The sequence below is a fragment of the Prionailurus viverrinus genome, chromosome D1 (assembly GCF_022837055.1).
Source record: "Prionailurus viverrinus isolate Anna chromosome D1, UM_Priviv_1.0, whole genome shotgun sequence".
NCBI lineage: Eukaryota > Metazoa > Chordata > Mammalia > Carnivora > Felidae > Prionailurus > Prionailurus viverrinus.
Genome location: NC_062570.1, coordinates 102,362,665 through 102,379,680, shown reverse-complemented (window position 1 = coordinate 102,379,680; position 17,016 = coordinate 102,362,665). Strand labels below are relative to the sequence as shown.

Here is a 17,016-nt window from a genome sequence, read left to right as displayed (position 1 = left end):
ATGTGTTGCACAGATCTTGGCAAATTACTCAGTAGCTCCAAACCTCAGCTCTTCACCTGCTAAGTAGGGATAATATTTTACTCATGGACTGTTGGGCAACTTAAATACCTACAAAGTGCTTGGCTTATGCTAAGTACCAAACAAATGTTTCCTTTCCAGTTTCCAAAAGAATTGCTTTTCAAGGAATAAAGCAAGTTGACTTTACAAAAAAAAAAATTAACATACATCCTGGAATTAACATTGACATTAATTTTCCATAAAACCTTCTGCACTTATTCCAATGAGAATTAAATGCCTCTTTCTGCTTCAACAGTACGTTTGTTCCTGTCCTTGGCATTAATGTCATTCTGTCATGTTGTATGTTTACAAGTTTGAACGTGAATCTCTCCCACTGAAAGACTCTTTACCCAAGAGCAGGAACCAGGTGCCTTTTCCTTCATGTCCGCAATGCAGTGTTGCACTCACAGAAAGCCATGTTTAGAGATTCACACATCATTCAACAAAGATCGATCAGATGTTCTGCTATGTCCCAGTAGTTGATTGGCATTTATGGTGGAATCCACACATTCTTTTTTTTAAGTGTTATTTAATTTCTAGTTAGCTAACATGCAATGTAATATTAGCTCCAGGTGTACAATATGGTGATTCAACATTTCCATACAACCCCTGGTGCTCATCATGACAAGTGCACTCCTTGTGCACTCACGTTTTTCACCCACCCCCCCCCCTCCCCTCTGGTAGCCATCAGTTCATTCTTTATAGTTAAGAGTTTGTTTCTTGGTTTGACTCCCTCTCTCTTTGTTGATTGAAAGATGAATAAAAGATAAAGGTGAGTGTTATATGGCTGGGAAATGACTTCAGTTACTGAACTGGTATGGGTACAATTGGGCAAAGACTAGCATCTGTCATAAATTAAATACTTCCTATGTGTCAGTCACTGTGCTAGGTGTTTTCACGTTAACTTGGTTAGTAGATAACATTTCCACAAAAATTATCCTTATTTTACAGACAAGAGACTGGGGTCTGGCAAGGTGTGGCAACTTGCTGGTGTCAGACACTGATGAGGAGCTTGCTAGGAGGTGTCAGACAGCAGCTGGTGCAGGTCTAAAGGGAGAAGGAAACAATTCTGAATCGTCCCCTAAAGCCACTGCTTGGTTTTAGGGTATGTGCTTACCTGGGAAATTGTGAGAAGGCAGGAGATGAATATTGTCACAGCCCAGCCACTGCCAAAATGCCACACTATTAGCCAAGCCAGAGTTTCTAAAATCAAGACCTGGATGAAGTGAAGGAAGAAGAACGCTGGGTTGGCCTTGAACATGTTCATGGCCTCTAATGTTCTCCGCAATTCTCGGAAATCTTCCACCAACTGGGACTGAGAAATAAATGTTCAAGGAAGGAATTAGTTCCCTCAGGGAACACAAATGAACACAATAATCCATTATATTACCTTATTAGTACCTTAATTTTATGAATACAAATTTAATTATATTAATAAATTTAATTGGGCAAAATTAAAAACATAAAACTATGAACAAACAAAACTTTTTTGAAAAGTTATGATAACATTTTTTTCCCTGGAGAATAGAAAGAGGAGTAGTAGTTTGTAAACTGTCCTCAAACTATTTTGGAGCTCAGAATTTGTGGGGTTTTTTTTTGGCAGGGGGGCTGTGAAGATGGTTATTGTGTCTAACTGTTGCCTTTCAAACCATCAGTATTGCTTCAGGTATTGATTGATTGATCTCCAATAATGCTTTGGAGAACTGTGTTGTCTATATGGATCTGTGTTACTGTAGTTAGTGGTACAGTTTACATAGAATTTTCTACATCATCAGCAGTTCAGTATGTGCAAAGGACCCTTTCATTAAAATGATGAACACAGAAAAATGCAGGGGCATTGAGGAGGGCACTTTTTGGGATGAGCACTGGGTGTTGTATGGAAGCCAACTTGACAATAAATTATATTAAAAAAACTAAAATAAAAATGGACAAAAAAATGCTGTTCACTTGGATTAGCTCAAAGGATGACTTTCTTGTGAGCTGATTGATGGATCCTTAGAAACAGGGCAGGATCTCTGGTGGCATTAGTGTGTGTCTGCTGATATGTGTTGTGGGGGGTGGGGGTTTCCTGGTTCTGTGTTTATGTAACATGCATATGTGCATGTGGGTGCATGAGCAAGGCTAGTATTGGTTTATAAGCTTGCCAGTCAGACTGTAGAGTCAGTGCAAGGGCTGGAAAGAAATATCTCTTTGTTTAATGACTAATGAATGGGTTTGAAACCAGGACAGGTGACATAATGACCAGAGCATAAGAAAGAGAGCATGATTGTTCAGATACATGAAAGGAGAGAATTTATATATATATATATATATATATATATATATATATATATATGAACATAATTCTAGAAGCAAATTCTATGAACATAATTCTAGAAGCAAAAAAAAAAATTCACTGATTCAACTTTTAAAAGATCTGTTTCCTGGGTTCATCTCTCAAGCTTCCATCAACTTTGGAATTTTGGTGACCATGGATAACTTTAAGAGGCATCTCTAGAGTGCTTGCCAACCTGGTCATATTTTCCAACTCATCTAGTGTACAGAGTAAGGGGTCAGCAAGCCCGGATGAGCACTGGTCTGAAATCATCAGCAAGTAGGTGATAGAGGCAGGAATTCAACTTATGCTTTCTGACACAAGTGTTGTGCTCATATTAATTGTCTATAGACATATATCTGAGTATATATGTATTATTTTGCACACATACATAGTATCTACATAGATGCACTAAAGAAAAATTTCAGCAGAACTTTACCCCCCAGAAACCAATACTCTTAGATAATGAATGGTTGTCTTATAGTTATCAACCATTAGTGGATTTTCTTTTCCTTCAAGAAAATTTTAGCAGAAACAATTAAGCTTTGCATCAGTTTCTTTTGTTTACCCTAGAGTCTCCTGCCCTAAATGATGGGGACATATCTGGAGGTTTGTCAATTGCTGTTGCCACAAGTGAGTTCATGATGATAGTATCTAAAATTTATTGAGCATTTACTACATTCCAGACACTGTTCTAAGCACTTGAAGCGCTTTTAACTCTTTCCATAATTCCCCAATATCTTCTAGAAAGTTGGTGCAACTGTCGTCGCTCTTTTACAGAGAGAGAAATTGAGCCATGGAGAGGTTTGGGAAGTGGCCTGAACCCATACAACCTGTGGCAGAGTTGGGCTGTGAATCTAAGCTGTGCAGCCTCAGAGCCCTCGCTGCCAAATACAGGACTGGGTTTCCTGACACACAGCTGTGTGGGATGCATGTGGGCCTGAGGGATGAGCCTAAGTGTTTGTCTGAGGTCTACACAAAATGAGTTATGCGTCTTCAGAATCTGCCTGTTCCTCAGTGAGTTTGTTTCCTCATTTCCTGAAGCAGAAGTATAATGCTAATTCTATTCTCCTCACAGTGATATATGGGTCAATATTGGGTACAAATTATTTCAGAAGAATTACACAGAATGTAAGCAGCTTTAACAAAACAGATTGCAAAAAAAAAAAAAAATGAAATGCTCAATATTAGTCAAAATCCTTTTAAGCCTTATGTAAAATCATCCTAGTGAATGTCTAATCTTATAAAGACCCTGTCCTTTGGAAGACAGTATTTCAGGTGGCCAAAGTAGTAGAGAAAGAAAGAGTGGCACCCTTCCTTGGGGTCAGAAAGAAGTGACTTGGAATCCTGGTTCCTTGATACACCAACTATGGGACTTTCAGAAAGTAACTTATTTTCCCTGGACTATAATTTCACCAAATGTAAAAAGGGCTGCTGTTAGGATATATTCACAACTTTCATTTGGTAGCTATTTATGGAGTCCCTACTACATGTCTGATCCTGTGCAGGTGGGTTCTTGAGGACACAGAGATAAGCAAAATATACATACATCTATACTCCTTTCATGAAACTTACTTTAGCAGTGAGTATAGGCACAGACATCAAGCAATTGTAAGCAGTCACTGGACAAAAGTTGTATCTGGTAGGTGCCTGACATAAAGGAGGTACTTAGAGACACAGAGCTTCTGGGGTACTGTAGGACCAAACAATTCATTCCTTTCTTACACAGAGGTTTAAGAGTTCTGAATGTCTAAGGAGGATGACATTGTTTTGTAATATGTAGAAACTACTCATTTATGCTATTACAGGCTCACCTAGGCATAATGGTCAGTTTCTCACAAAAAAGGATCAATTCTTGGATATGTCAGGAATTGCTCAACTGGCCTTTGTCCCCATCCCTCCATATGTTCAAGGGTCCTGAGACCCCACTCACACTTTTGTTTCTCTCCTGGCTGGGCTCTTCTGGGGCAAGCTCTCCAATGAGCAGTGGCTTAAGGTACAATTTTACAATGTCAAGGTCCAGGTGCATGGCTCTGAAGACATCCTGTAAATCACAGAGAATTGATAGAGGCTTAGCAGACACATGCTTATCTACAGAATAGTCCCCTTCCTTACCTCATCCTGTGCCCATCTTGGGAATCAGCAGACTCTATTACAGAGGATTTCTTCTAACCCCAGGTTGATGCTTCAAGTTAAACAATCAAAATTACCTTTGGAGATACTGTATGAAAGCTTAATGCTGGAGATCTACCTACCTGAGGCACTGCTTCATTAGGCAAGCCCAACACAGCCAGGATATTCCTGAGCATTGGGAGAGATCACTGTTTACTTTACTGAGCACCAGAAGAATTAGTTTGCTTGAGTTAGTGAGCCATGATGAATCTTCAAAGCCCAACATCAGGGTGGTAAAAGTTGCTCACATAGAAGCACGCAGCAACCATGACTAGCTGTGAAAAGCACATCTCCCATCAAATATCCCTCTTGGTTCCTGGCCAAAGCCAAGAGGAATGAAACATTTGAATTAAGTTCTTAAAAAAAAAACTGGTTAAAGTTGACATTGATAGTGTAGGATTAATTCACAGGAGAGAAAGGGAGCACAGCCCCTGAGGTCTGAGCTGTCTAAAGTACACGCTCTTCACAAGTTTTTCACTGGAGGGGTCTCATCATTCTTTCTAAAAAGTACTAGGCCAACCTCTGCAAGGGTTGTGACAGCCAGGAACATAGAGGTGACCAACTGTTTTTCCCCGTCTCAGGTCCATGTTAAGTAGGACCTCAAACAGGCTGTGACAAACAGTGGTGGTTCCTATATCCTGCTTGTATTTGAAAGTAAGAGATATTCTCTTCCTTCCCAAAGAATTAAACAGATTTTGGGGAAGGAGAATTCTCCAAGAGGTAGATATTAGACTTTCTGCTATTGCAGCTTTGAGAACAGGAGTGATCAAAAATGAGGAAATATAACTAAGATCATAACTTGAATATGTGGAAGCCACACACATGACTCTAAAGTGCTGTTGTTCCATAGTACTGACTAAGACAGTGGACCCTGGAGTGGTCTTTCTGTACCTAAATTCTGGTTTCTACTTACTAGCTGTGTAATTGTGGACAAGTTTCTTGAACTTGTCTGTGCTTCTGTTTTCTCTAATGTAAGGGTGATGGTAATAGCCAACCAATTCATAAAGTGATTGTAGGGATTAAGCAAATCAACATATTAGCCATCTTTCTTGTATATATACTTCAAGTGCTAATAACTTACTACCTACATTCTCTTCAATATAACAACTCAGAGATTTTCTTCCTATACTCCAAAGCCTAATGTGGTATGAACTCTAAATTGTTTTAGTGAATATAATGAACCTTCCATCTTCAAAGTGTAAAGCAACCTTGGATACATCTAAGAACTACATAGAAGCCTACTTTATAAGAGGGTGTTTATATAATGAATAACATTAATTAAAAGGGTGCAGTATCAGCTCTTTAGACTTACTTCTTCTAAGGGTCTCTAGATTAAATGATGGAAAAAGGATTTTGTATTTGCTAGAACCAGTCCAGTCTCTACTGCTCATTCTGTTTCTGCATACTTCCTCTGACCCACCCTGGGAAATTCTGCACTATATAATTTCAAAAGTTTTTCTTAACTATCACATTCTGTGGGTCTAAAACTTAGTTTCCCAAACCAGGAAGAGAGCCTTTCTGTGATTAAGAAAGAAATTAAAGTATTTCAGAATGATCCATAGTGGCAAATCATATTCTACTTGTTTAAAAGCAGATTAGGATGGAAAACATTCTCATGGATCAAGTTAAGAGTGTAGAAGAAAGGTAAGCCATTGAAATTTTGTTTTACTCTGAGCAGTCATACAGAGTCCTGGAACAGTATGCTGATGATAATGTTCTTCTGGGTTCATCATTTTTTCTGATTCCCAGCAAGATTTGCAGGCAATGCTGTAATCACATAGCCTAAAGACCAACAGAATTTTCCAGCATAGTAGGCATTGCCCTGCTATGTGGACCTCTTTTCATTGTACTGATGAGCAGCATAACAAAGGAGTTTGGGTAGTCTTAGATATTTGATGTAAAAGCATTTCCTAATAGAGTCTGGATATCGTGGAAGTCGTGAAATCCTTTTTTTTTTTTTTTTTTTGAAAGACTTGTAAAAACAGGCTATGTTATCAACACTCTTGGGCAAGTATATTCCTGCTGAAGGAAGGAGAGTGGGTAAACTGAAAGGAAGAGGGGATAGTTCTAACATCTGTTGTGTATATCCTGTGTACAAGAGACTCTATGGGCCAATTCATAACCATCACCTTGGATCTATGAGATTCCATTGCTTCTTCTGTAAAGATAAAGATACCAAGTCTCAGAGGAGAGAACGTCTCGTCCAAAATGCCACAATAATTAGGTAGATAGTAAGCTAGGATTTGAACTAAAGGCTATGTGATTTTACAGCCATGAAGCTGTAAAGGTTTATTCCAGTCATAACATGTATAATTACTATTCTGAAAGGCCTCTTAAGAGAGAAGTGATGCCAGATTGGGATGATGCTAAAATCAGCATGTATCTGCTGGGCGGATAGTAATATCTTCCCACATTAGGTTTTAATCCCCTCACATTGCCTCTGGCTCCAACCTACCTCTCCAGGCTCACCTTTCACCATTACCTTTCATGAACCATCTTGTTTACCAGACCTGACCTCTCTCCATTCAATAAATATTCCATGCCTGTCTATTGTTCTGAAACTTTGAACATACTGTTTCCTTTGTCTTGACTGACTTCCTCCATTTTCTTTCTATAAAAATTCCTTTTCATCCTTTAAGATTCAGATTACAAATTGTCTCCCCTAACTCAGTAAAGTTATTTATGATTTCTCTGGGCTCCTCTAGCTTCTATAACTTTTCAAATTATATTTTAATGAAGCTGTGTACTTGCCCCTTCTCAGGTGGTCTTTTTGTGTTTCTTTTAAAATTTAGTATAATTGACATTACCTTGGCTTCAGGTGTACAACAGAATGATTTGATATTCGTGTGCATTGCAAAGTAATCACCACAATGAGTCTGGTTAACATCTGTCACCTTACATAATCCCCAATTTTTTTTTCACTTGTGATAACTTTTAAAATTTAATCTCTCAGCAATTTTCAAATATGTAATACAGTATTACTAACTATAGTCATCATGCTGTACATTATATCCCCGTGATTTTTTTTAATGTAACTGGAAGCTTGTACTTTTGAGCTTCTTCACAGGAGAAACCTCCTGCCTCTGGTAGCCACCAATTTATTCTGTATCTATGAGCTTGGTTTTTTGTTTTCTTTTTTAGGTTCCACATATAAATAACATCATATGGCATTTGTCTTTCTCTAACATATTTCACTTAGCATAATGCTTTATGGGTCCATCCATGTTGGGGCCAATGACAAGACTTCATTCTTTTTTATGGATGAATTGTATTCCACTGTGTTTGTGTGTATTTATGTGTGTGTGTGTGTGTGTGTGTGTGTGTGTGTGTGTGTGTGTGTGCGTGCATGCATAGGTATCACATTTTCTTTATCCATTCATCTGTAGCTTTGTAGCATGTACTGAAATCCAGGTTTGTTCTTTCTCAAGATTGCTAATTGTTGCTTTGGCTGTTTGGGGTCTTTTATGGTTCTGTACACACTTTAGGATTGTTTATTCTATTTCTATGAAAAATACCATTGGAATTCTGACAAGGATTGCATTGAACCTGTAGATTGTTTAGGGTAGTATGGACATTTTAGCAATATTAATTCTTCCAATCCATAAGCATAGAATATCTTTCCATTTATTTATATCTTCCTCAGTTTCTCTCATTTATGTCTTATATTTTCTAGTATGTGGGTCTTTAACCTTCTTGGATAAATTTGTTCCTAGGTATTTAAGAGTTTTTGAAGACTAAGGCCATGTGTTATTGATTAAATTATGCCTACTGTCTCACTCTGCCTGGAATATGGCATATTATCAGTGAATGCCTGATGAATACAGGAAAGGAAGAATGAAGAGATGAGTATAGGATTTCTCTAACAAGGAAAAAGCTGGAAGCATTCAAATGTGTTGAGTTCAGAGGACATAGGTCTTAACAACCAGCCTCTCTTCCCTACCCAGCATCTCCCATTTCATCTGGCAGTCTTTTGATTGATTACCTTCTCAACCATAATCCTGCTCCTCAATCTATTCATAAATTTGTACCAACACTCATCCAAAACTGATTATTTCCAAAACAATATCAACACAGGAAAGATGTGACCATTTTGCTTTTACAAATAGCTTAGAAATCCTGCTAACTTTCTGCTGTTATTGAATGGGAGATGGGGAGATGTGCTTTATTGTAGAAGCATGATCCCTACAGGAAGAGAAAAATATGGAAAGTCCTTCTGACTTTCCCTGCCTTTACAAAAGCCTGCCTTTACAACTTAAGTACTGTTGAGAGGTTATGCCCTTCACAAAGGCACCCAACCAGGAGGGTGTGTATGGTCTAAAATCCAGCAATCATTCCATTTGGAAAATCTTGTGTTACAACCACCCAAGGAGTGTGCCTTTCCTGTTCACATTAAGGCACAGTGCAGTAGGAGTAAGCTGGTTTATATTGGGCAAATTACTTTATTTCTCAAACCTCGGTTTTTTTCTAAATATGGATAATAATGGCACCCACTCTGCCCAGTGGGTTTATTAATTCTTCCATTAATTTATTCAGTCACTGTTAAAACTTATTGAGGATCTAGCCTAGTGGCTAAGAGCTTAGACTTTGGAAATCAGACCAAATAAATAAATCAATAAATGATTGCATTTTTATATTATATTTAGTTCGTCTGGGGTGGGTTGAAATTTCCCAAATTCAGGAAATAAAACACCAATGGCAAATGTTTATACACACCCCCCCCCACACCCACACCCACCCCACCCCCCCACACAGAGTTACAAAACATGATAACTAGATCATGGATTTTGATTTACTCACCTCACAAAAGCTCACCAGAGTAGTCAACACCCAACCACATATGCATTCCCACATCTCTGAGTAATTTCTCTTATGCTTACCCGTCTCTGGTCTCATGTGCTCCAAGGCAAAGGCTAGAACAAGTCCCCTCATATTTTGGGTAGTACATGAATTATGAATAGGTCAGTTTGTAAGGAAAATGCCGTCTTTGCCCTTTATCTGGGAGAAAGCCTTTTTGGAATGGAGAATGTTCACTTAAAGTCACCCAGATTCCCCTTCACCCACAGGAATAAGCAAAGGGTTATTTTCCACTGCAACTCATTTCATTGTTTGAGAACTTTCATTATTTGAAAGCTCGTCCCTATACCGAGATTTTTTTCTGTGATACTTTCTGCTGAGCTCCAGCCCCAGTTCTCTCTCTCTCTCTGCTCTCCCTCCCAAACCTGCTCATCCTCCTGGCTTCCCTATTCTGTCATGGATATAGTCACCTAGTTCACTATGTCACATATGCACAAGGCAGACAGACTGTTTCTCAACAATTAACCAGTCGCTCATCACATTTTATAAATTATGTCTCTTAGACATCTTTTGCAGCCACCCCCTCCTTTACATTCCTGTGGTCAATGCCTTGTTCCCCTATTAGCACCTCAGTACCCCCCTCTTTCTCTACTTCTCCACCTATTTTCTACTTGAATCATTGTTCCAGTGAGAACCAGATAATTTAAGAAATGTTGACAACCTAGAGAAGATACAACTATTATTACTTATTATTACTTTCCTTCATTAATACTTAGAAATCCTGGTTGGTTTTGTTGTGCTGATTGGGGATGAGGAGGGATGCTGACCAGAGAAGTGTCATTATGTGTGGTGGAAAAAGAGGAAGAAGGGGAAGACATGGCTCAGACTTCAACTCCCTTCCTCTCCTTCCCCTTTCTCTTTCTCTACCCCTCCTCTCCCTTCGTCCTCTCCTCCTCATGCTCCTCATACTGACACTAAGTGAGCACTTACTACATGCCAATATTGTCCTAAAAAGAAAGCGGCTAAGCTGAGATGCCCATTTTGCCTGGGTGTTTACTCCTGACGTGAATCCTATTTTCACTCCACCTCTGTGCACATCCTCTCTTCTTCTGCCCTAGCCTCACCTCCATTGGCTCCATGCCATCCTTTTGGAATTGCACACAACTCTCCTGTCTTCCACATGGTAGTCCTCCAAATAGCTAGATGGACTTTTCTGTATTTCCTCTAAGTTTTTTTCATCATTTCCCTCTCATATTGTCCTTTGATCCTCAGGAGAAAGAACTCAAGTTTCTCAGTGTCCTACTTAGAGTGTGGTGTCCGGAGATAAGAAGTGGGTTGACCAGCACACAAGATACTTAACTTGCTTTCTTTGTCCTGGACATGCTGCTCATGTACATGCGTCACAAGATTGTGTTTATTCCTTTCATGGTCCTGGAACATACTGTTGCCTTACATGAAACTTGTGGCCAAATATTGTTTCACTTGCATGTCTTGTCCTCAAATGCTTTGTCATCCTCATTTAATAATTGCAAAACAGCCCATCATATGTTATCATATTGATAACTATATAATCAATTCTTCTTGGATTTACAGTTTGTTTCTGGCTTTTCCCCAGCAAACTCTCAACAGATTAGAAGACTGGGCCTAGTCTGTGATAATTAGCACTGTGCCATTAGTTTTAAATAGTATAGTTTGAAAAAAATCAGACAACTCAGATGGGAAATAACAGGAGTAGATATACTGATTTTGTTTTATGGAATCTTTTCTTTGGAGAAAACTAGAACCCATCTCAGAAGAACTAAGCAATAATAAAACAAAAACATTGCCATTTTTTCAGTATCTAATCTGTGCCAAACACCATAAGTACTACTGACTATCACAAGGCTAAGATGAAAGTGTTGTTATTCCCACTTTCTAGATAAAAGAGCTGGGGCTCCAAGAGCTTCAGCAACCTCCTCAAGACATTCTTAGTAAGTAGTTGAGCTCAGATACAAGCCAGGCCTTTTTCATTCCCAAACCTGTACTCTTAATCATTATGCTCGGCCTTAAACAAGGGTTTTAGAATGGATGACTAAATGAATGAGTAAATTAATGATCTTGTGGGAAAGACTATCATTATTACCCTTTTATCAGGAGGGTGGAAGCTTGGAGGAGAGTTTCCATGAAAATAAAAGAATGGTTCTCTCATCTGGGCCAGTGCAGCCATGCGTTGAGGGTCAGCTCACAGAGATTATAGTTTCTTTAGTCCACAGTTGCCTTTCAGGGCACAACCTGCAAATACGTCTTAGGTTGTAGAGTAAGTCTCTGATTGTAGGTCCTTTATGTCCTTCCCTCCTTCACTAGAGAGAATGATGCTTCTCCACCATGGGCTCCTCTGTTCCCAATCAGATGACACCAAATATAATCAAGATTTCTAAGCTGGTGGTAAACAGGAAATAATAATCACACCTCTGAGGCTATGGATGCCAGTGAGATAAATCATAATAGTTAAAATTTAATGAAACTTAATATTAAGTGTTTGGCATTGTGCTAAACACTTTACAAGCATTAGTCCCATTTACCATAAACCAGTTAGATTGGTAAGGTCATTTCCATTTTACAAATGATGAAGCAGAGGCTGCGAGCATTTTAACAACTTTCCCACGTTCATATATCCAGTTGCCAAGCTCAGGCTCCCTGAATTCTGAGTAGCTATGGGGTATTATATTTGTCAGAACTCCTCTGGAGCCTCCCATTCTTCTTGAAGCATCTTTCTTTGCAAGAATCTTTTCTCCAAACATTTTTGGATTTACTTACATGAAGTCTAGGGTACATGGCTGGCCACGCTCAGGATTTTCATTCTTAAGATATGAATCCCAAGGTGGCATGGGTATTTTATCCTAAAGTCCTGATGGTTTTATTTTATTAATTAATTCCACCTTGTTGGCTAGAATTGGATGTGGAATCATGTTTTTTTCCCTAACTTCTTAGAGATAAACATCATCAGAAAATTAAAGATTCATCAGCTCAGCTGTCTCAAGCTGAGTGAGTTTATCAGTTATTTCCAAGGTGGTTGAAGGCCTGCATCTTTGCCAGCACATCATCTGAACTGATCCTGTGACTTGGGTTAGAAAAGCACTATCCATAATTGTAGGTTTGTGTTATTGTTATTAACATTTTGATGCCTATCATGTGAATTGCTGTCTTCCTTTTACACACCCCATTTATAAGAGTCTGAGAAATTTCTAGATGGGCACAGACGTGATTTTTCCCAAATTTTACTTTGGGAAAAGACAGTGTACTTTCTTCTTAAAAGACAGTGACAGATGGTAGCCACACTTGTGGTGAGCATAGCCTAGTGTATAGAGTTGTTGAATCACTATATTGTACACTTGAACTAATGAAATGTTGTGTGTCAACTATACTAAACCAGGAAGCAAACAGTGACTCCAATTCAAAACACAACGCCAAGAGAAAACAAGATCCAAAATACACAAACAGTATCCACTGTCAGCATCTGAGCCCATCCCAAAATAGGAGCTAGTCCTTGAGGCTTATTTGGTTTCAGGTTCTTGCAGGATAGGAATCCTGAAAAATTGGTTTGGGAGGAGATGAGCAATTGTGGAGTTTGAGCACGTACTCAAAATGCTTTGGGAAAGAGAGCCAAGTCCCAGCCACCCACCAGTTGGAAGGGAGAAGGCAGAGCTTTGAGTTCCTTACCGTGGCATCTTCCCCAGCATAGTGGTTGAGGACTCGGCTCCCCCCTGGATGCTTGTTGGCCCAGCCAGTAACATCGTAGACCTTGCGATTGATCACCAGCCACTGATCAGCCTTCTGATTGTGTTTCTGGATCTCCTGCCAGCTGTACGTGTTGAGACTTTTTCTGGGCACGCCACACGTTCCATTTGCCTCCTGCTTTACAGAGATCTCACCTCTCCCATTTTCTACTGGTTTCCCATTCGCTTGATACTTCTCACCCAGGTATGGCTGACCCTCTCCTACAAGGTCCCCATTACCTGTATGGTTGTCTTCAAGCTTCGTCGTCATTGTACCCCTCTGATTTCTGGGTTGGCTCCTGAAATTTCTAATATTTGCCTCTGATTAGACCATAAAATGACACTTTTCCTTCCTTCTTCTTCTACTGCAGTGTGATGCCTGCACAGAAAACTTTTTAACCTAGTTATCTCTTCACCATCCTGACAGTGAGCTCATCCCCAGCCTCACACTTCTCTGACTGTCCTGATTTTCTCTGCCCTGCTAGAGTCTTGGTCACCTTCCTTCTCTCTGCGGGCTGATGTCTTAGCAGCATCCTCTTTCATCATTAAATGTCCCCTGGTAAAGAGCTTGGACCAATCACAGTTGTTCTGAAAGTTGTGGCCCGCCCCATGGCCGCGGGGCAAGACTCAAGTCACAGGGCTGTCCTACACTGCCACTCCATGGAGTTGGGTTCCCCAGTTCTCTGGCGTGCCTGTGGATAGAGACATTTAGGTTTGTTAATTCCACGTGTGAACAAAAGGTATCAAAATCTCCAGGATGACACGAATGCTTGGGGGACTTGGGAGATATTCTGTATGACAGCTGTTATTTCTCCCTAGGGTTTTCATTTTTTTAAGCAATATTTTTTGAAAGCAAGGTTTAAATGTATCAAAAACAGCAATGAGTGGGAAGCTAGTTTTTCTCTTTATTCTTTGAAAGCCGTCTAAATCTGTCACACGTCTAAAGGTAATAGCAACAGATGTTTGCCAGATTGCATGATGATTTACGAAGCCGTTGTCACATCTGATTTAATCTGATAAAGCTGTTGCTTTATCTGATTTAATCCTCACATCAGTCTTTTGAGGGAGGTACTATTAGTAGTACCTGGTAGAAAACTATTCTCGTTTTCCAGGTGAGGTAACATGGGCTGAAGGCCTCAGGTAATATGTCAGAATCACTTTGGTAACAAGTGAATTGGTGCATTGATCCAGACTTCCCGATTCCAGATATCTGACTTTTCCCCCTTGCATTCTCCAAACCTAGGGTCTAGACATATATAACAATAACTTGACTCAGTGGTTTAGAAATGAGTCAGAGGAGAGATTTTGGGGTAGTGTAGTGGATGTTGTGGGGAGGGTGTTAATTAAAAATAAAGCAGCAGCACGAAATAATAGAAAATGTCCATTTTCATACTTGGAAATCAGTCCTAAGTAAATCATCAGTAATTCAGCCCCAGATTTATATACTAAGGGTTTTGTTCTTGTACTTTTTATAATGGTTAAAATCAGAGATGGCCTAAATGACCAGCAATAAGGAAGAAGGCTGATAAACTATGTACATATTGATATTATATATATATTAAAAGTTAGTTTTTATAGAATTTTTAATTGCATGGACTCATGTTTACAATATAAAAAGTGAAAAAATAGCAAAATTCTATTTACTGAATAGTATGTGATTGGAAATAAAAATGTCAAAGTGTTGGCATTAGCTTAGATTATAGTGATATTGAAACACTTTTTCATTTTTATTTTTAATACTTTTTCCCAGATTTTCTACAAATAAATACATGTTACTTTATAGTTCAGAGAGAGCAGGTTTTTGTTTAAAAAAATAGGGACCCCATAAAAAAATAAAGAACATGAAGTTTGGAACTAGATGAACCTATGGTCATATTTCTGTCTATCATGTATTAGCTATAGAGCGTCATGCAAATCACCTTACTTCTCTGGGCTTTAGTTTTCCCATCTGTAAAATGAAAGAAGCACTATTCTCAGGATTTCATTAAATTAACATAAACACTGTGATATTTACAGAAACCCTCAGTAGTTTCCATGATTTCTGTGTGGAAGTTTCATATACCTGACATAGAGACATTTCATATTTGTAGGTTATACACATACATTCAGGTTACCTGCAGAATTTCAATAAAATTGAAGTTTGAAGACAATATTCTGATTGTAAATTTGTCTAGGGCAGGTATGGGGCTTGTCCGGGGGGTTGGCTGGCCCTTTATGTAAGCTTGAGATAATGTCCTTTTGCTATATTACACAATGCAAATACACTGGTGGGAAGTGTGTGTGTGTGTGTGTGTGTGTGTGTGTGTGTTGGGGGAGATAACCAAAGAATTTCACATCCTCCCATTGGTGTTGGCATTGAAAACACTCAGTGCACAGCAGGGCCTCTGTAATCATTCATTTCCTGTCTGTACTTGCTTGGATATCAAGTTGACTATAAAGATAGCTACTCATTCCTTTAAAGCTTTTGTGCTTGTTTGTTTTGGAGTGTGGGAGACTTTATAATACTAGAAACAAGAAACTGGATCCAGAAATATCTAAGCTGAGTATTGTTACACAAAATTCTTACTGTCTCTGTGCATCAGGTTTTTTATTCTACAAAATGGGGTGAACAAATGTGTACTTATGAATTTGTAAAGAGGATTAAATTATATTATATATTGGAAGAAGCTAGTTTAGTGCCTAATACCTGGAAATGTTTAATAGATGAAGCTGCTGTTATTATTTTTATTGTACATGTTTTATTCTTGCTTTGGAATGTAGTTACCTGTGTCTGGCCCTCACTTCATTTTATTTGTTTTTTAAAAAATGTTTTCATTAAAAAGAACATCGTTACTAAGGCCCAGGAGAAGAGACTGGGGGTGTTTGAGACTGGGGAAAGTGAGTCTTTCTTGATTCTTCCCTTTTCACCTCCAAAACAAAGGGTCCGACATCTGGGACTTTCTAGGCTAGGAGTTCTGTTCTACCTTCTTTCAGGAGGGACTGGTTCCCAGTGGACTCCATTTTTGTTTTACTCAATTCTGTGGAAGAAAGCGGGGGGAGAAGAAGAGCAGCAAAGAGAGAGCAGGAAATGAGACAAAAAATAAAGGGAGTAGATAAGAAAGAAGGAAGTGGTATGGAGTTGAGAAAGAAAGTACATCTGACATCAGTGACCAAGTCCCAGCTTGGTCCCCAACTACTGCAAGTCTTGCTCATTCACTGGGACTGTTTCCTCATCTATAACATGAGATGTTGAAACTGATGGACTCTGGCAACCCTTCAAGTTTTTCAGTCTATGGAAAGGGACAGAAACTGTCCTTACTTCATTTCACAGGGAGGTGTAACAATTGCTTTCTGAGCAGTTTGTGCGTAAACAGCTCTAGGACTATTGCTGGCCAACTGGCATGCACATGTCCTTACCAGAGGGATCTCTTGTGGGTCAGGGGACAGTTTAGAATGATTTCTTATGCTGGCCTTGTCACAGATGGAGAGCACACGAGCCTTTGCTAGTTGGGACCAGAATCTCTTTGAATAAAGTAATTGGCATGGCTTTGCTCCTGCTTTATGTGCAAGGTGTTTGTAAGGCTCAGAAAGTATTGGTAATGGAGGTTTTTCCCAACAAAAGCCCTCAGCACACTCAGTTCTCAGCACACACTCCTTTTCAGAATGGATGCAAGTCTGTCAGATAATGGGTGTATGTGACTGTGTCCAAATCTTCCCCAAAGTTGGAGGGGCTTGTCCCAGACTCATAGAGAGCAGATGGATTGCTCCTTAGTGACTATCTTCCTCATCATATTCTAAGTCTTCCTTGTGGAAAAAGAGGTAAACACCTCATATCGGTGGGAATGTTCAAGATTGTTTTGATTACAAGAAGATAATCCTTTAAGTATATGATTCAACATTTGAGATGTCAATCCCACAATGAATTTTTTTGAAATACTAGCATCT

The 17,016-nt window shown here is 39.1% G+C and overlaps 1 protein-coding gene across 1 annotated transcript in view; it reads right to left on the bottom strand.

Moving 5' to 3' along the window:
* The window catches only part of LOC125176858 (fatty acid desaturase 2-like protein FADS2B), a 37,434-nt gene extending 24,071 nt beyond the window's left edge, over nt 1–13,363 (bottom strand). Inside the window, exons 1-3 of the mRNA XM_047878762.1 lie at nt 13,037–13,363; nt 4,305–4,415; nt 1,175–1,372 (exon numbers count right to left, since the gene is read on the bottom strand). Of these exons, the coding sequence (XP_047734718.1) occupies nt 1,175–1,372; nt 4,305–4,415; nt 13,037–13,363 (636 nt within the window). The remainder of the gene's footprint in view (nt 1–1,174; nt 1,373–4,304; nt 4,416–13,036) is intronic.
* Between the last annotated feature and the right edge of the window lie 3,653 nt (nt 13,364–17,016).